At 34.1% G+C, this 21,084-nt stretch overlaps 1 protein-coding gene across 1 annotated transcript; it reads left to right on the forward strand.

Annotated features, from left to right (window-relative positions):
• The first annotated feature begins 7,742 nt into the window (after positions 1-7,742).
• LOC138342063 (ninja-family protein AFP2-like) lies at positions 7,743-16,575 on the forward strand. The gene is made up of 4 exons (XM_069294245.1): positions 7,743-7,793; positions 8,789-8,882; positions 16,049-16,184; positions 16,356-16,575. The coding sequence occupies exons 1-4, from the start codon at positions 7,743-7,745 to the stop codon at positions 16,573-16,575; spliced, it is 501 nt and encodes a 166-aa protein (XP_069150346.1).
• The last annotated feature ends 4,509 nt before the right edge of the window (positions 16,576-21,084 follow it).

A 21,084-nucleotide genomic window follows, 5' to 3' on the forward strand; every position in this document is an offset into this window, starting at 1 on the left:
CTACTCTGTCGTTATGTGCTTTCGGTGTGCACAATCATGATTCCATGAATATTTGAACACTTCAATCCAGGGCGAAGTTGATGATGCTAAGCTCGTGAAAGCAATCACTGCAGCGAAGTATTGGATGGTAGTTGTTGGACGAGAGTACAATGATCGTGAGCTCCCTGATGACTTGAGACTGTTTTCAATGGACGAGGTAAATGTTAAAGATTTCAGAATTAATACAACAAGGATGTTTGACGACTGTCTTCTGTGGTCTTGTACCATTGGTTGTGGCCACAAGGTTGCAAGATCATTACTTGGAGATCCCAATTTTAGTTGGACTGTTATTTTCAAGGAATTTGTTTTGAAGGACATAGACGAAGAAGTGGATAAAGCATTTTTCCTCATCTGATACTACTATTGTCTGGAATGCTCGAAGTGCACTATTGGAGGCAGGAATGGTTGTGCAGCTAGTGCCAAATGGGAATAACATGGATGAATATATCAGTGGCTGTTTTGTGAGGCTCTTCCTACATTTTTTTGTGGCATACAACGTGGATGTTATTTATATGATTCATCTATAGGCACTAGGGTGATTGATAGTGTCTATGCCGTTAACTGGACGAGAATTACCAGATTGCTGGAGCAGCTAAGAGGATGGATACATCTGTTTCTGTGGCAGCTGAAAGTTATAAGTTTACTCGTCTTATGTCACTGGATCGGCCAAAGGTGGTGCCAACTTTTTTCCAATTGATTTTTATATCCAAAGAACTTCAGTGGTAGGTCGTCTAATTAGGAACGATTTCTTTTTTTTTAACTGATGAAGAGGGATTACATCTTAATTTTGTTGTCGATTACATCTCTACCATTGTTCATGGTGTTAAGAAGCACTTAAATGAGTTGAACCAAGGGTTTCCCTTGGTGCTGGTGAAATTTTGCACAAATCCACTTTTCCAAGCATTATCCTACAAATATCAACCTAAAGGAGTATGTTGTAGAGACATTTGCCATTTTAGAGGTGGTATGGTTCTGGGTAAAGTTGGAAAATATGTGGAATAGGCAGTGAAAGCAATGATAATTTCCTTAATACTCTTTAAAGACAACCTAAAGCTGCACTTTGCATTAGACCATATAGATCATTTTCTTTGGCCAAATTTATTGAATGATGGAGGACTGTTGTTTCACTTTACACTCGTGACATTGCAGTGTGTGGAAATTGTGATTCGTCAGATAATTGAGAGAGTTTTGGATGAATTTCATGACTTGAACCTTGAGGACAAGGTTCTTTTTGAGAGCGGGAGTATTGTTATGAACCAAACTGACTCTGTAATTAAGGGCCTATGGGCTATTAGAGTCTTTTATTTGGAATCCATGTGTAACATCTCGTAACTCGAAATAACTAAGAATAAGCTGATTAAAAATAATCACTTTTGGAGAGAAAGAGAAAATCTAGAAAAAAAATTAAGTTTAAGAAGTGAGTTTTGGTCATTTTCAAACTGTCATAACTTATATCTCAGGATGAGTTAGAGCTAGTACTTGATATGGTTGGAAATCCCTTGGAGAGATCTTTCCAACATCGCCAAGCTTGCACATTTTCGATATCGTATGAGGGAGATATGTGTATCGAAAGTTGAGTTGTTGAAGTGAGGAAAGTCCAAATCCGGATTTAAGGGCGAGCTAGTCTTTTCACCCGTTTATTTCCTAATTCATTTTAAGGGTTATTAGGAGTAAAAGTAAGCTTTAAGTGAGTTTTAGAAAATCAATTCACGCTTAGGGCTTGGGAGAAAAGAGAAGAGAAGAAAGAGAAGGGAGGAAGATCAAGGTTTCGCCAAGAACGCCAAGGAATTGCGAGTGAAATTCATCTGGGGTGATTCCTATTAAGGTATGTGAGATCTTTTGTGTTGGGTTAGTTCACCCACACACCAATTTGTTTCAATTCAGCAGATTATGAGTTGTTTACATGTTAAAAGTTGAAGTTCTTGATGAAAAGTGTGGAATCCTCGTTGATTTGATTGTTGGATGCCTATTTTCGTGTTTCTCCTTGATTTCTATGAGTTGAATCCAGTGGATATTGAGGGTATCAATAGTCCCAAGTGTTAAATGAAAGACAAGGGAGTTTTGAGGGTTTAGGGATGAAAAACGAGTTGAAAAATCTGTCATACACACCTAGGGAAGGCCAGGGCGTTGAGCTTGCATTGCGCCATAAATTGGCCTCAGTTACTTAAGGTCTGGTGCGAAGCACCACCAGTACGCCAGAACCAAGCTTCAATCAATTGACATTGGCGCGACGTGGCCCGTACACGCGCAAATCAACGTTTTTGCCAGTTTTCGTAGTTTAGTCCGAGTAAGACCTTCTAAGGTGTTTGAACACTTCCTAATGATTCTAAGTACTCAAAATGACTTCTAATTATAGAGAAATCATCCACAAACACAAATTACTAACCTTGACTCCATAACTTAAAATTCAAGGAAAATTAGAGCCAAGTCTAGAGAGTTCTTAGAGTTCTTTCAAGAACTCTTCCGCAAATGCTTTTAACTTGTTTTAAGACTTAAATATTAGGTTGAGTAAGGAGTAAAGATAAGAATAAGAACAAGTTCATTTCAGATATTCACGTCTTTAACAAATGTATTAACTTTATTTAAGATCTAAGTTGAATTTAGTTCAGAGCAAAGTGAAATCTTTTCTTCAAAACAATATACAGGGACTAAGTATTCCCAAAGTAGTATTAAAAGAATGAAAACTAAGAATTCCAAGGATCCTTAACATTAGTTTCAGAAAAGAACTATAACTTTCTAAATGAAGAAAGCAGGGAATTTAAGATTTCCATGATAGCCTTTGAGCTAAGCATATTTTGAGCACTAACCTCAAGCCACATAACCATTTTGTTTTAAAAACAGACGAACTAGTATATATTGGGAGTAGTATTGAGCACAAATGTAACACCCCGTATCAAAAACATAAAAAAAAAACCAGCTTTTCAGAAAATATACAGGTGCAACAGATAGTGGACATCGATGGACCGTAGCCCGACCCACGGTCAGTCATGCATATCCGTCAATTGGGTCAGACACCACCCAAAAATCTTAATCCAGCAAATTTGACTAAGTGTCGAATGACGGATGAACTTACGGCCCATAGGTCAGACTATGCTCCGTAGTATGAGTTCGTCGAATGATACCCCCTTCATCCACTCTCTTACAAGATCCACGGATGACCAACACGGTCTGTAGGTGGACCCACGGTCCGTAGGTCTCACCGTAGGTTGGAACTAGCAGGTAGTTAAGGGGGAAATACAGTTGGGTCAACTTCAAATGGTCATAAATCTTAGTACAAAATGAATTAGTTATCCCATAACCTACCCAAGATAGATAATTGAATTAGATTTCCATATCCACTAACCTTGATAAGATCAGTCCTTCGAGTAAAAAGTTGTGCCCATTTTAGTAAAGGCCTATCGAACAAGCCCGACCTAAGGACCCAATGACGGGGCATCGATCAAACGAAGGACTGTTTGTCCTGGCCGTTGTTCAGTCTGACAGCAACTACCCAGGGGTCTTTTGGTGTTTTCCACTTTTTTTAAACCTTAAGATACATCGTTTTAACCATAAATCATCAGATATTAGTCACTTTAAGCCTAGAAACATAACAAGAACTTAGCTAAGTCAAAATTATAAATCAAAAGTTAGAAAATTAAAAGCAAGAAAGGAGAAAAAAACTCAACAACCCTAGTTTAAGAACGAAACAAGTTTCCAGCAGTTCCAGCCTCAAAATCTAAATGTTTCTCCGTGAATTTCATCACCAGGTATGTGGGATTTCACTAGTGGGTTTCTTTCACCTATTGGGTCGCTAGTTTTCAGTCAGATTCTTGATTCCCATATCATGGTTAGACCTAGGGTTTCTAGAACTTTAACAGAACTTCATGAATTAATTAGTGATATGTTACAAATCAGATTTCCATATTATTATTCAATTTATCGCATTAATTCCAGAACCTTAGCTTTGTTTTTCTTTAGTTCTTGAATTACACATGCTAGGTCAAATATGCAAGTTATTCAGTTATACATGCTTCAGTTTTAATGCATCATTATCAGATTAAATGTTGCATTCCCAGTTCGCATGTTCAGTGTTTAGCTATCCGGTATTTACAGAAAATTCAGATATAATTAGTTAACTACATAAATCAATGGGAGTAGCATAATACCGAGTTGGACTAAGGTTCAGCGTACCCAATAGTACCAGAACTACTAGCCAAGTAAGTTGTAAGTCCCCTCTATGAGCAATCAGTTTAGCGATGCCAGCATGCCTTTATACGTTTGACAGGGTATATTGGGTCCTCTCGATGGGGCGTATACATCGACTCCACATTTAGCTCAAGTGGTTTTATTATCAGTTATTAATAGCTCCCACAGTTAAGTCAGACTCTCTGCATTGACCATTTATCAGTATATTCGATATTCAGTCTCAGCATGTTATAAATTGGTCATTGCATCCAGTTAGCTCAGAAATCAGCATATCATGTACATATTATTATACTTTCTTTTGTGCTTGTTCAATTATGTTTTATTTCAACTTTATTCTATCCTACATGCTCAGTACCTTTCAAGTAATGACACATACGTGCGCTACATCATCTCATGATGTAGGTTCAGGTTCTCAGCATCCAAAATTAGCATAGATCGATTTTCCGATTGCCAGTTCAACAGATTCAGTGGTGAGTCCTCATTCTCCGAGGACAATAGTCATGAGTTCCTTTTCAGTATTTACTCTTTTAGTTTCAGTTTTGCTAGACTTAGATGGGGCTTGTCCAGTATTTCTAGTCAGTTAGAGGCTTATTTTCAAACATAGTTAGATTCAGCTTAGTATTGAGTTAGAAACTTCATTATATTAAACTCACCAATTTTCATATTATATCAGTTTTAGCATATGGATATTCCCCACCTTTTCATTATAAATTATGATTTAGCTTTCGCATCATTTTATTATCTTTGGTATGCTTATTATTATGCTTGCAGGGTTAGCTTGGGATCACTTATGGTCCTAGGTTCCGTCTCCGCGTCTCGGGGGTAGCTCGGGGCATGACAACTAATATGGGGGAGAGTTCAGACAACTCACAACCTTCATAAACCATGAAGCCACCATGGGTAGAAAAGGGGTCATACTTTTTAGATGAACCATTTTCACAGTAGACTAGTGGATCCATTAGACAGTTCAACTCTAATACATTTGGACGGGTATAGGATGCGCTGGCAGTGTAAGGTAGATCGATGTATCATCACTATAGCTCTTAAATGATGGTTTTCGATTAGAGAAACTCCCTCAAAAATTAAATGTTTTTATTCATTTATATAAATTAGTTTATTTATATTTTTATATACATCTCAGAGTTAGTTGTATCCTTGTATACATTTCAGAGTTTAAAGCATGTTTTCAATGAACATTTCTTTATATCGTACTTCTTTTTAAATTTTTTTACATTTAAATGAGTTAGTTATTCATTAGTTGAGAAGATTCAAGGTATGTGTTTCTCAAGACTCTTTTCTAGCCTATATTGTTTAGCATTCCAACTCGCATACTCGTACAATCAAAGTGCAAATGCCAGTTGTCCTGCATCGTATCATGATACAGATGCAAGTAATCAGGATCAGCACCATCCAACGCATCATTGATCCATCTGAGCACACGCAATCAGTGGTGAACCTTCTTGCATTCTGGAGGACACATTTATTGCATTTTAGTACATTCTGTAAGGACCCAAAAATGCAATAGGTCAAAATAGATCCTAGCATGTGTGTCATGAGATTATTGGGTCCTAAAATTACTAAATATGGTGTTAAGATTTAGTATATAGAGTTTGAGAGAGTTTGGAGGTGAAATGTCAAAGAAAGTCCGGTGACGTTTGAAAGTTAGCCCTGAGACGGGCTAGCGTGTCTTAGTATTTTTCATGAGGCTTTATGTAGTGTTTGAAGTTCAAATTGATAGTGAGTGTTCCTAAAATCTAGACGGACGTATTTGGGGTGGGTATGTCCGGGAAAACCTCCCCTAGGACCACCCAAAGGGTCCTCGAGGAAGACCTAAACGAATGCAACACACTGCCTTGGGTAGTGTCAATCGACGCTTACTAATCGACGGCTTGTGTGTTGGTTGATGCCCGACGATGAGGGGAGTAGCTTAGGACTTAGTCTAATAATATTAACCCACAAATTAGGAGTCTATGACCAAGACGATGGTTGTCCGTACGACCATTTGTCTGGTTGATGCCCTCCATCGATAGGCAGTTTTTTAGGTCGTTTTGGGTATTATATGAATATTAAAAAAATAAAATACCCCTTTCGAATCTAGACTCCAATTCAAAAACCTTTCTCTCACATTAGAACTCTTAAAAACACCATAAAAAAAGAAGAAGAATTGGAGGCAGAGGCTTAGGATGAATTCACCAAGATCTTAAGCTTAGATTATGGATCTAATATAAGGTATGTGAAGCTTATTCATTCATGTATTCTTTCATCCATAAAGTCCCCCTAGTTTACCTTTAATTGTGAATCCAAAGAACTCCATTCTACATAGGGTTGTGATTGCATTGTGGGTAAGGCATGATTGTGATCCCAATCTAGTGGGTAGCATTCAATGATGTTCATGTGATGATTATAGGTTGTTTTCATGAGGTTTCATGGTGAACTGCACTATTTGATGTTGAAGGTTATCATGATAATTTTAGGCCATTAGAGGCAATATGAAGGTTCTAAGTTGATCTTCTTAATCCAGTTGTATTGTATACTATATGATCAAGATTGAGTCACCTAGATATTAATTGAATCAGACTTTTAATGGATTAGGATTGGTCTTGATTGAATTGAATATTAAAGATGAATTATGTTTATATTCACATAGTTACGAAGATTGTGAGAAAAAAAGTTAAGGCTAGAAGATCCTACAATCTACATATGAATGAAGATAGAATGACTTGATGAATAATGAACCTTAGGATGGTTGTGTTGGTTGTATATTTAGGATGATTGGATGAAAGTCATAGATTCACTTGAGCATGGAGAGATTGTCTAGGACATCCCTCTATGAAATAAAAGTGTTGAGAAAGTCTTGACAAGAAAACCTTGGAGTATCTGCTTGAATCCAAGTGGATATGCAAAGTGAGACGGATAGTCTAGCAAGGGTCCGGACTCTATGTATAAAGGAGAGTCATACCTAGTAGTTGTGATGGCTATCCTATTAGGTCTCATGAGGCGGGAGTCCTTCACGTAGTAGAGTAAGGTATCCTAGTAGAGATCTCCGTATCCTATGAACTTAGACGCGATTGATAAGCATCTCGTAGTGTTCCAAGCAAAGAATGTACTTAGACATGCCCAAGGGGTATCTTGTAGTGTTCATAATGTGTGAATGAACTTAGACATGCCCAAAGGGTATCTCGTAGTGTTCATGATTATTAAGGGATCAAGGCATACCTTAAAAAGTATCTCGTAGGATCCATAAGATTAAGGAACTTAGACATGCTTAAAGAAGTATCTCATAGTGTTCAAAAGATAGGGTCTAGGCTCCAAAGTAAGAAGTAATAGAAAAGGATCCAAAAGTATTACCTTGCATTAATGGTGTTATGAGGTATGACAAGTGAATTTCACAAAGGTATAACCTAGCGTCATCAATGAAGAAGAGATTGAAGATAAGATTGGACTAGATTTGCTTTTCCTAGTAAAGTAGACTAAAGATTATAGAATCTCAATAAATGAAGTTAAGTAGTGATAAGGCTATGGAGGGTGAACACATTAAGAATGACTTGAAGACAGGCTTAGCATGTGAGGTAGTATGAGCTACCTTATGTACATTGCAAAAGCATGTTTTGAGGAAATCACAAGGTTATAGTACTGCTTAGTATGAAATAACATAGGTCTTAATTATGATAGTGTATTATGATCAAGAATGACCAAAGAGAGGTACTTAACTTTGGTAGTAGTATGAGATTCTACCTTCACCTTGCACAAAGTATTCTTGGAGGTAGCTTGTGATATGGTTCATTTGAGTAATGAGGACAAAGGGGTGAAGTATGAAATCTTATACTTTTTATAATTCTTTAATATTCTTATGATATTCATGTTATGCTTATGTCTTTATCTCTTATGATTATGTCTACTATTGACTAACCCTTTGAGATATCTTATGTTTGGTATGATAGTTTCCGTACTTAGTATCGCACCAACACATATTGCCTACATGTTGTCATAACATTCGAGGACATCACTACTATGTTGTCTTTTATTTTCTTTTCATATTTGGATTTTTATGGGTTGTGATCCAAGACTATTGTACTCATGATGTCATAGATGGTTTTTGAGACATATGTCAGACGTTTTATGAAATGTCTTCCGCATTATATTTTTGAAGAAAAAGTTTAATCCCGCGCTACTTTTCCAATATATGAAATGAATGATGTCTAAGGTCTTGTACAAGACCTCCGAGAGGTCAAGTACGCCGTGTTGCAATTTGAGAATACCATATCTTCTAGGGTATACTCTTGGGTCGTGACACGTTCTTTATTAGGATGTTGTGGGGTCTGTCCCAACATCCGTCTCACTTTTAGAGTCTTGATAGATAGATGGTCTAATGTTAGTCCTTGGAGTCTTTTCAGTATTATTCATTTTGTTAAGACTTGAGTTGCTAGCTTTTGGCTAAGTTTGAATGTTGTAACTTTATAAACATTCTCAATTATGACATTCTTTTCAGTTAAGTTATGATTCTTCCACTGAGTTAAGTAAGATAGGCCCAGTTTGAATGTTACATGACTCCTTGCATTATCAGATTGCAGACATATTCACCAAGGGTCTTCCATTGGTGTTATTTGAGGATTTGCAGGACAATCGTAGCATTCGACGATCTCCTGCTTCGACTGCAGGTGTGTTAGAGTATATGATAAATTTATTCCGACTCGTTGTAGTATCATCTTTCGTAAGTGTATATTTAATTCCTACTTATAGCTTCTTAGTTTCCTTAATTATAGCCTACTTATAGTCTTGTATTGATTGTATATAAACGATTGATGCTATTGAAATAAGCATGGGGATTAATCTATTTCAATATTAATTCCTAAAGGTTAGTCTTTACAAAAAAAATCCTAAAAAAGTGTCTCTATGATAATATTTCCTTTTATTAAATACTATTATCATAATCGATCAAACAATTGTGCATTTGAAATGGTTTAACTAAAAACTAAATGGTAATTGAATTATAAGCTATTGTCTTAAATTTATATAGGTTCAATATCAACTCATTGTTTAGTTTATGTTGACGAATTTAAACGCAATCAAAGTATAGTCTAACCAGGTTACAAGCCCTATACATTTACTGTCTTAATTTTTTTTAGGTTCAATATCAACTCATTGTTTAGATTATGTTGACGAATTCAAACGCAATCAAAGTATAGTAGTCTAACCAGGTTACAAGCCCTCTACATTTACTGATGTGTTAACCACATTCTGTGCGCGTGCGTGCGTGCGTGGGCGTGCGTGTGGGTGGGCGTGGGCGTGGGCGTGTGCGTGCGTGCGTGTGCGTGTGTGCGGGGGTGCGTGCTTGCGTGCGCGGGCGTGGGCGTGCGTGTGTGTGTGTGTGTGTGCGCGCGCGCGTGTGTGCGGGTGTGGGTGCGTGCGCGTGTGCGTGCGTGTGCATGTGTGCGTGCATGTGTGTGTGGGGTACTGCTTTTTCAGAAATTAAATTTATATCCATCTTATGTGCCTCAGATAAGCCAAATTAATGTAAATACTTATTAGTAAACTCAGAAAAATATTTATATATCAAATCTTATAACTGGGAGGTTTTCAAGGATGAATCATGTAATCAATGTGGCTTCTCTTTGCGAAGCAACCTATAACAGTGAACTCCTCATAAAGGAGTCAAATATTCATATAGGTAGACCCCTACTCGAGGGATATCGGTAACGGTATACTAGTAACGGTATACTAGTTCTACCTTCACACTAGCTACGTTCTCTTTCTTTTTCTTTTTTTTTTCTTTAGTTGCAGCATTGCTGCTATTCTGTTAGGGGTTTCAGCCTCTTTTTTTTTTTTTTTTTAAATTGTCTGATCTCTTTTTTTAAATGAGAGTTGAATGGCCTATATTTCCTTATTTAAATATAGGGTATTACAGTTAGACCTTTTTTATATTCAAGTCATTCTATTAAATGTATACATTGTTTAAATTCAATGGTCAAACAATGGATTATATTTGAGGATAGATTTTCATAGCTTCGAGCGTAGCTTAACAGATAAAAAAACATTTATTATTTCATACCGATTGTAACCCTTTGTGACTTAGTAATTACAAGGTTGTAGATATAGAGGTTGATAAAATAATAAAGAATGTAAGGGTAAATAAGTTATTATTTCCTTTACTTCTACTATATAATATTTACTTCATTCTTTGACATTACACAAGAGATGTACATTTTTCTTAGTTTCATCAGCCTGATTCTTCTTAATTAAGTGAGTACAATATAAGTTAGGCATATGATGAGTTTTACCAATATATATATATATATATATATATATATATATATATATATATATATATATATATATATATATATATATATATACACGGCACGTGCGTTGCACTTATGTATATAAATACTTCGGTAGAATAATTTAATTTTAGTATATGAATAACATCACCTATGGTAAAAAATAATTCATTTTTATTAAGTTTTAACCTTATCTTTGTAGAATGATAGTCTGTGCCACATATATATCATATAGTTGTTGCCTAATGAAAGTATGTTTATTATCTAGTATCTCATGGAAGTTGTATCATGATATAAAATAGTAAAATTTTAAATAATAATAATTAATAGATGAATAAAATGTAAAGTATTTATTTATCGAATCATTAATTTGATTTAAGATCATTTTTTGATAAATTAATATTTTCTAATCTATTTTATCTAGCGAGTGTGTCTAGTGAAATAAAAAAAAATTATATGGAACAATACACCGAAAAAATATATGTTCATGTTATATTCGCTCTAGTATTCCATGTGATTTAAATCTGTTGCCACCAAAACTTTACTTTCTCTGCTCATTTTTACGTACATATTTATTAAAAATAGTAATTATCATGACTATGTTATCATATTATAAGTAAAAGTAAAAATCTATTTTTGAAATAGTGAATTTAACATCAAAACTAATAATTCATTGGATTACATTGATAGTCATTTTTTAAATAAAATCAGGAAGAAATTTCTTCATTTGAGGGAAATGAATAAAAAATAAAAAACAAAAAAGAAATATCTTACCCAAATTATATGTCTTTTTTTATATATTTTTAGTATTCTCTCTTCCACAATTTTTCGTCACAATGATGAAAATGGTAAAAAAAAGTACAAGTGTGAATTGATGAATGATTTGCTATAATTTTTTTACCAATTTTTTTTATGAGGTATCTCGAATTTCGAATAACACTTGATATTGTTTAAGAAGAGTAGAGAATTTAAATAAATTGTACTTTTAAAGTATAAGGAAACCCCTCTCTTAATAGCTACCAAATAATAGTATGAATAGGTGTTAATTGCGCCTTATCAGAAAAGTAACAACCATTCGAAAAAGTCACTACTTATCTAAAAAGTCAAAATCCATTTAAAAAGGCACAACCCTTTAGAAAAGCCACAATCCTTGAAAAAAAAAATCACAACCCCTCGAAAAAGTCAAGCCCATAAAAAAAAAGTCACAACCCTTTGGAAAAGTCACAATGCTTTGATTTGATGAAAATGTATCTACTTTCAATAAAATAAAATTAAAAAATTAATTAAGTAATTAATTAAATTGAGTATTTTTATTTGGGGTATTATAGTAATTCAACATTCATATTAGGGAGTTCATACTTTTAATGTAGTATAGATAGATAGATAGATAAATAGATAGATAGATAGATATAAAGATACAAAATCAATCTCTATTATATGTTTTTGCTAAAATTAAAAATATAATTTTTTCAATATTTGCGTCTTATGTACTTGTTTCTTCCTTATAGTTATCTATGGCTACACCAAAGGGTAAAACTTCTACCAATAGAAGTGATGAACAAGAAATTGATCTCAATCTTACACTTGGTGGTATTTATAATACTTGAAATCCTAACGGAAATTCAGTGCCTCAACCGTTTTCACAAATTATTTCATCTGTTGCCAATAATTCTGCTTTTCAGCGGGCTATTGAGATTATGAGATCTGAAATTAATAACAACTCAAAGATAGGGAAGATATGCCTGAAATTTATGGTTTGGTGTATATCCATTTTTTTACATTTTGTTGATCTTACATGATTTTAGGTTATTGTATTTTAGTTTCTTCACTCCTATATTATGAATAGGCTTAGGGTTTCTTGAATGTTAGAATTATTGGACATATTAAAACATTGATTGCAAGTCATATAAGTTATCATAAATCATATTCGTTGATTCAATATATGGCATTTATCTAGTTATTGGAGTCATTAGTGATAATATTGAACTCATTCTTAATCCATTTCCCTATTTATCACTCAATCCAATGATTAATTTATATTTCTAATTCATAATTTGATTACAAACTCTCATGTCACTGTAATAACTAAAGTTGGAGTTTTGATGGCCATTTTACCACTAAAACACACTTCTAACTCACACCATCTTTATGTTATAGTTTCAGTCACCTCTACATCATCTTGTTTGATGATTTAATTATTAAGGACATTGAAATAATATAGTTAATTTATATTAATTCTTAAAATTTAATCTTTATAAGAAAAAGGGAAAATGCACAAGTACCCCCTCAACCTATGCCCAAAATCCCAGAGACACACTTATACTATATTAAGGTCCTATTACCCCCCTGAACTTATTTTATAAGTAATTTTCTACCCCTTTTTTGGCTACGTGGCACTAGTTTGAAAAAAAAAAGTCAACCATCGTTGGGCCCACAAGATAATGCCACGTAGGACGAAAAGGGGTAAAAAATGATTAATAAAATAAGTTCAGGGGGGGTAATAGGACCTTAATATAGTATAAGTGTGTCTCTGGAATTTCGGGCATAGATTGAGGGGGTACTTGGGCATTATCCCTAAGAAAAATCCCAAAAATCTTTTCTACAATAGTATTATCCTTTAATTAAATAGTATTATCATAATCGATCAAACTAGTATGCACCTTAAACGGTTTGATTAAAAACTAAATGGTAATTTAAGAATAAACTACTGTCTTAAATTGTTATAGGTTCAATATGAACTCATTTTTTATACTGATACGTTAAACACATTATATATATATATATATATATATATATATATATATATAAATATAAATATAAAATTAAACATATAATTTTTTCAGTATTTGTATCTTATATATTTGTCTTTCTTCCTTGTAGAGATCTATGGCTTTACCAAAGGGTAAATACTTTTACCTATAGAACTTATGAACAAGAACTTATCTCAATCTCACACTTGGTGGAATTTATAATACTGGAAAATTTCAGTGCCTCAGCCTTTTTAAAAAATTATAGCATCAGTTGCCAACAATCCTGCATTTCAGCGGACTATAGAAATTATAAGATCTGACATAAATAACAACTCAAAAGATAAGGAAGAGATGCCTGAAATTTATGGTATGGTGTATATTCATTTTTTAAAATCTTGTTTATGCCTTCTTATGCTCTTTACATTTTTTAAATCTCCCCTTCTGCCTTTTGGGGTAGAAGGCAAAAAGATAACGTAAGGGAGGGATAGAAGATTTAATTTAGCTGACAACCCTAGTCAGCGAGCTTAAGAACTTTTTTCTTTCTCCGATTGTTTTCTATTGGTCGTCAACCACAAATTAAATCTATACATTTTTCCTACTTATACATGTTTGACCTAGTTAAGTTGTATTGACGAAATTGATTTGTTTCAATCAATCAAGAATGACTTCCCTATATTCCACATATTTATTTACTCTACTAGTCTCAGAACACGTGCGTTGCACGTGTATTTCAAATAAACATCAATAAAAAAATAAATTAAAAAGTATATAATAAACTATTAGGAGAACATGATATTTTTTTCGAGTGTTCTCTCGATATTTTCGATCTACTGCACATTAGATAAGATTTCAAACTTACCCATTTATAAGCAATTAAATGTACAGACAGTAGTCATCAACAACTAAAAAATTCATGAAATTGATCAATCAAAAGGTGATTAGATATCAATATTTGAAAAATATTTCAAGAAAGACACATTAAGTTAAAGAATTAAAAAGGGAAAATGCGACGTTACTTAAAGTCTTCTTGCATCCTTAATGTGTGTCGTTACAAATGTAACTACTTCCTTAAAAACTTTTAGATATACCCAGACTTACATTTATAGGCTTACAACTACTATCCATCACTGCTAGAGAAGACTTGGAGTTGCTACATTTGTTGAAGAAAATGTGATATGTTTTGCTAGCAAACAACTGCAATATCAATTATTAATAGTTTAATAGTTTATAACATGGTTTCTTTTATGCGGGAAACTATGCTTAGAGAGTTTCAAAGAGAGTTGATCATCATTCAACATCAAACCATATGTGTAACAACACTCAATTTTTGATGTGTGATTATACCTTTCAAGCTATTTATTTTACCTATTAAAAAATTACAAAGTTATCATTGAAATGAAGTTAGCAAATCAAACGGAAAAATCTAGATTTAATAAGATTGTACCTGAAAATTATAAGACACTTTTGTACCCACTTAACAATGGAAGTGTATGTTGAATGACTAATATTGAGTATGTTTATATAGTGAAGTCTTTAACATTTGTTGATAAAAACTCTTTCATATTCCTCAATTACTCAATTTGATTCCTTTAAACTTCTCTTAATTAGCAAAATACGTTTCAACTTCTATATTAATTGAAGCTTATTAGTGTTCATCCTATTTCGTTGTTTCACACAGTAATTGAGTAGACTACTGAACTTCTCATTTTGCTCCTCTATTATGTAATTCAAATATTACTATTTAATTAGATATTTAATTTATATTTGGGTAAAGTATTTTATTACTTTTTAATTTAGTATAGGGGCAAAATAGTAATTCAACTTTACACTTTAGAGCTTCATACTTATAATAATATATGATAGGTCTTAAACCCTTTAAATTTCTTCTTTTATTTTCTTTGAATATTGGAGTCTACACCGTACATCCCTGAGAAAGGTAACTCAATAGTTTTTCCTCCAAAAATTACAGAGAAGAGAAAAGCAAACTAATCAAACTTTTGTTCCAGAAAGCAATGAAGAATCTGCTATCTAATTCAATGCGGAAAAGGGGAAGTCAACTCTCTTATCAGAAAGCAATGGAGAAACGCCATCAAAGAAAATTAAGAATTCTGATGAAGTATTGGATAAGGGTAACTCAATTGTATTATTAGAAAGCAATGGAGAAAAGCTATAAAAGAAAGTTAAGAATTCAAATAATTTTGTCACTTTGATGAATACTAGTAATCCAGTAAGGACTTAACACATGCACATGCACGCAGATGCACGCGCGCGCACTCAGACACATACACACACACAATAAAACTTCTACCAGTAGAAGTGATGAACAAAAAATTGATCTCAATCTCGAACTTGGTGGCATTTATTGGAAATCCTACCAGAATTTCAGTACCTAAGTTGTTTTCACAAATTTCAGCGGGCTATTGAGATTATAAGATCTGTCATGAATAACAACTCAAAAGATAGGAAAGATATGCCTGAAATTTATGGTATGGTGAACGTCCATTTTTTAACATTTTGTTGGTCTTACATGATTTTAGGTTGCATTTTTTTCATCTTGTTTATGCCTTCTTATGCTTAATAGCTTTCTCCTTTCTTCGATTGCTTTCTATTGTTCGTCAACCACCAACTACATCAATACATTTTCACTACTTGTACATGCTTGACCTAGTTAAACTGTATTGAGAAAATTATTATATTTCAATCAATCAACAATGCCTTCCCTATATTCCACATATTTTTTTACTCTATAGGTCTTAATCCCTTTAGATTTATTTTCTTGTTCTCTCGTATTAATAGAGTATAAATCGTACAATCCTGAGAAAAGTAACTCAATAGTTGTTCCCCCAAAAATTGCAGAGAAGAGAAAAGAAACTAGACCAACTTTTGTTCCTAAAAGCAATGGAGAATCTGCTATCAAATTCAATGGAAAAGGGTAAGTCAATTCTCTTACCAGAAAGCAATGGAGAAAAGCCATCGAATAAATTTAAGAATTTTAATGAAGTATTTGATAAGGGTAAGTCAATTGTATTACTATAAAGCAATGGAGAAAGCTGTTAAAGAACGTTAAGAATTTTGATAATGTTGTAAATTCGATGAATATTAGTGATCTACTAAGGACTATGCCTTGTGGGACCACTTTTGGTGGTATCATAAATGGAAAGCTGACAGAAGGGATTATCTATAGTGATGGAGAAGAAAAGAGAATTTCAATACTTTGTATTTGTCATGGAATGTTCTACAGGACAGCTGAATTTGTGAAGCATGGCGGTGGGAAAGAGGTTGATGATCCCATGAAATTTATTAAAGAAGTTGATGATGCATAAATAGGCAATATTTAATGTCCTATGTTACAAAATGTTGTCAAATTGTTCAAATGTAACTTAAACTTTAGTTTTACATTTTTATTTTACATAAAGTCTTAATTGATTGTCCATTATAAATTTTCATTTTTGAGGCTGAGGCATGAGTATGAACTGATGTACTAAGCATGAGAGGAAATAAAATAACTCAGCGGATATCATAATCCGAAAGGAATTAAGTGAGGGATTCAAGAACAAGTTGAGCGTAGTGACAAACTCCTAAATCTATAAAACAAATAGTAATCAATAAACAACTTACCTAGGGCCCTATAAGCTCAACAGGTTCAAACAACAATAAATACTACCTACTTGATCTCCTAAAGCTCGGCAGATGCAGTTCAACATATACCCATATAGCTAATAATATATCCCCATAAGAAATCATTATGACTCAATAACCTCTTAGGCACTATATTTATCTCCCCAAAGGAAACATCATGCCCTGATAGCCCCTTAGGCATAATAATCATGAGTGCATTTCTTCACATGAAGGAATCAGGTAAGGGAGTCAAGAACAAGTTTAGAGCTAGTGACAAACTCCTAAATCTAGAAAACAAACACTAAATAAACAACAACGGGGACCTATAAGCTCAACAGGTTTAAACAACAATAAATACTACCGCTACTTGATCTCCCATAATCTCGGTAGATGCAATTCAACATATATACCCATATTGCTAATACTATATCCCCATAAGCAATCATTTTGTCTTAATAACCCCTTAGGCACTACATTTATCTCCCTGAAGGCAATCAGTATGTGCTAATAGCACCTTAGGAATAATAATCATGAAGGAATTTCTTCGCATGAAAATCAATATAACATTCATATCGTATAAAAAGATCGATATTATTTAGTATATAACTTGTATGAAACGTGGAAAATGCATGAATACATTTACATTAAAAACATCTTGCTATATAATGGAGATTCGTGGTTTTGAAGAAAAGATTTGAGAAAGGTACATAATTTCACCTTACCTTTTTCTATTAACTTGTTTTAAACAAACGTTCTTGCTCGAAAACAAGCTAACATACTCAATTACATAACACAATTAATTTTACTATGGTAGTATATATTCAATCTCAACAAACCCTAATATACTAAAACATTTATTGCAAGTCATATAAGTTGCATCGCCTCTATTTATACAATAAATCATTTCCATTGATTGATATACATGGTACATATCAAGTTATTGGAGACATTAGGGATAATAACAAACTCATCCTTATTACTTTTTTATATATATCATCTTTTTGCATTATCTTTCAACCCACTGATTAATTTATAGTTTTAACTCAAATGACTATAAAAGCTAGTATCACCATTGATGTACCAAGGCTTCACAGTATTTTTAATGTTTTTTCCTTAAGTTTAGTGTGTGTCTAAAAGCTTTTTTGTATTGATTTTTAAGTAAGTTTCTCCTTATTTGTAGGAATTTTGTCCAAAGATGAATGCGAAAGTTTTTGGGCGAGAAATGCATAAGAGACCACCTACAGAGCTTATGACCGTCCATCGATCTTGTGACGGTTCGTAGGTGGCATCATAGTGAGGAGAGAATCTGCTAAATGAAGATGGGGAAGTCTGACCTAGTCTGGGAATGCGGAAGTCCACGACGGATCGTCATAGCCACAACGGTCCATCCTGCTAGTTCGCTGTAACTATCAGAGAGTAGTCCAGTACCCAAATTTCAAGAAGTTAAAGTATTATGGAATGGAGACCCTCGATGGACCGTCGTGCTTGGAATGGTCCGTTATACCTGTTCGTTGAGGGTAATGAAGAAAGAAGCAGAAGAATTTGTGAAGTATGGGGCGACAGAGGCCATAAAGGCCCGTCGTGACCACAATGGTCCGTCATGAGATCCGTTGACTCAGACGCGTTTTGACAAATTTTCAATAGTTAGAATCCTTCTTTTATTAGGTTTTTGTTTTTATAAATAGTTCAAAAAACCTCGTTTTTGGGGTTAGACTTTTTTATAGTTAGCCTTTTGTATAATCTTTAGTTCTCTTGTTCAAGTATTGAAGGATTAATTACAGCAATTGTTACACTTTTTGTGGAATTGATTGTTGGTGCTTTTGTTGATTAATCAAGTGAATTTCTGGATTTTATTCTTTCTCCTTAAATTACGTGCATGAATTCTTATATTAAATATAATAATAGTGTGATTATAACCATGGGTAACTAAACTCCACAACTAGGGCTAAGGAACTATGGGTGAATAATGAGGTAAAATTCAACTAAAATAGCAATTCTAGAATAGTGTCTTGAATGTATTGATAATTCTTTTATTTAGAAGTCTTTTTAACGGATGACCAACGTTAGAACTTGCCTTATTGCTACTTGTCGGACCAAGGAGGTAGATAATAGGAAAATAATTATCAACATAGATTTAGTGTACACTATCTAATAGGCTAGTATCGATATGTACGAAGTAATAACTTAGTGAAATGTCGAATGTAATGCTTAATATGAGGTAAAGGTAAGGGTTAGTATAGTAACACACGTAGCTGGACGAAGGTGCGGAGTGAAATTTTCTACATGTCGAACCAAGGATTTAGAGATACATAACTTATCACTTTACATGTCAGATACTAGGAAAAAAATGTTATAGCTAGAATTCTCAAGTTAGGAACCTGTGGTGAACACTTAAGCCCTAGTTACTTTTATTAATTAATTAAGCTCCAAGATTTGAATTTGTTAGTTGTTTACTTTAATTTAGTTAATTATTTTCATTAATTTAGAAATAAAACCCCCCCTTTATTGTCTTTTGTTTTCTAGGGAAATAATTAATTAAATAATAGTAATAATAGAATAAAGTTAAGTCTGAACTATTTTCCTCGTGGGAACGATCCCAACCTTATTAGTTGGGTTCTTTACTTGATACGACCGCATTACTTCTTATTTGAGAAGTAAGTTTGAGCATATCAAATTTTGGCGCCGTTGCCGTGGAAAGTAGCTTTTAGATTAACTTAAACTTATTACTAAAGTTTAGTTAATATTTTCTTAATTTTACTTTTCTATTGTTTTTCATTCCTGCAGAACTAACTTTCTTGTATCACAAATGCTCGGAGAGGAAGAGAACCCTTGTTTCCCTACGACCATGGATTAGAGCATACACTACGCAATATGAATTGAAACTTGGGTATTAACGATGATGATCTACACCAGAACATCCCAACTCCAGTTGATGTTCATGGTCAGTTATTACCCGATGATCCTGGTGAAAATCAACAAAGGGGACAAAATCCCGCTCCACGCCCTTAAGAATACTACAGAGGTTATTATAACATTGCAGACTCTAATGGGTCACTTGTTTTTCCCACTCTACCACAAGGCCACACCTTTGTGGTAATTAGTAGTCATATGCAAATGCTCACTTCTAAAGGTTTGTTTTCAGGGCTACCTTCTGAGGACCCACATGCCCATATAGCTAAGGTAATGACATTGTGTAAAAGTTGTGTAGGGAGGCATGATTTGGATTTGGATGTAATAGGGATATGAGTATTTACTATCTCACTGACGGAAGAGGATGCTATTTGGTTCACTGACCTCCCTTATAACTCAATTATCACTTGGAACCAACTAAGGGACGTTTTCTTAGCACGTTAGTACCCGGTCTCGAAGAAACTAAATCACAAAGACAGAGTGAACAACTTTGTGGCACTACCAGGAGAGTCATTTAGCAGTTCTTGGGATAGATTCACTTTATTTTTTGAGAAGTGTTCCCAATCACCGCATAGATGATGAGTCACTAAAGGAATACTTCTATCGGGGACATGATGATAATAATAAAACGATATTGGATACTATAGCGGGTGGTTCTTATGGGAGTGTCCTTATGCCGAGATTGCCAAAAGGTTAGAGAAAATCTCCCGGAATAATAAAGCTTGGAGTACTAGGAAGTCAGATGCTTGAAGAAATACCTTCGCAGTGCAATCCACACACAACTCAGCCACATATGAGATTCGTGAAGAGATGGCTCAGATGAGAATTGAGTTTGGGTTGGCATTAAACATGTCTCAGAGGTGTAGAAATGATAAATGCAGTTAACTACTTGTCTAAACCACCACCACCAAATGATGAATGTTATTATGAGGAGGATTCCTATGCGGTAAATGAGCAGACGGGGGGTTTCCGACCGAGTACCCAAGGCTCAAATCAGGAAAATTGGCGCCAAGGTCAAGTAACCCAAGGTCGGATCTATGGTAAGTATAACAGTGAGGGGCATTATATCCAAGATGGAAATTACAACTGCGACAACAACTTCAACAGAGGTAACTATGGTATTAGAAATGATAGGAATAGGCCCCATGTTCCTCCTCAAAATCGTGAAGTTGCTCCGAGGGATGGTGGAGGTAGTATGGCGCGAATTGAGGATATGTTGCACAAAATAAAGAAGAGGTTCAATGCTAGTGATGAGCACACTAAAGAGTTAAGGAGTGGATTAGCGGGTATTGGGCAGAAAGTTG

The sequence above is a fragment of the Solanum lycopersicum genome, chromosome 2, assembly GCF_036512215.1.
Source record: "Solanum lycopersicum chromosome 2, SLM_r2.1".
Classification (NCBI taxonomy): domain Eukaryota; kingdom Viridiplantae; phylum Streptophyta; class Magnoliopsida; order Solanales; family Solanaceae; genus Solanum; species Solanum lycopersicum.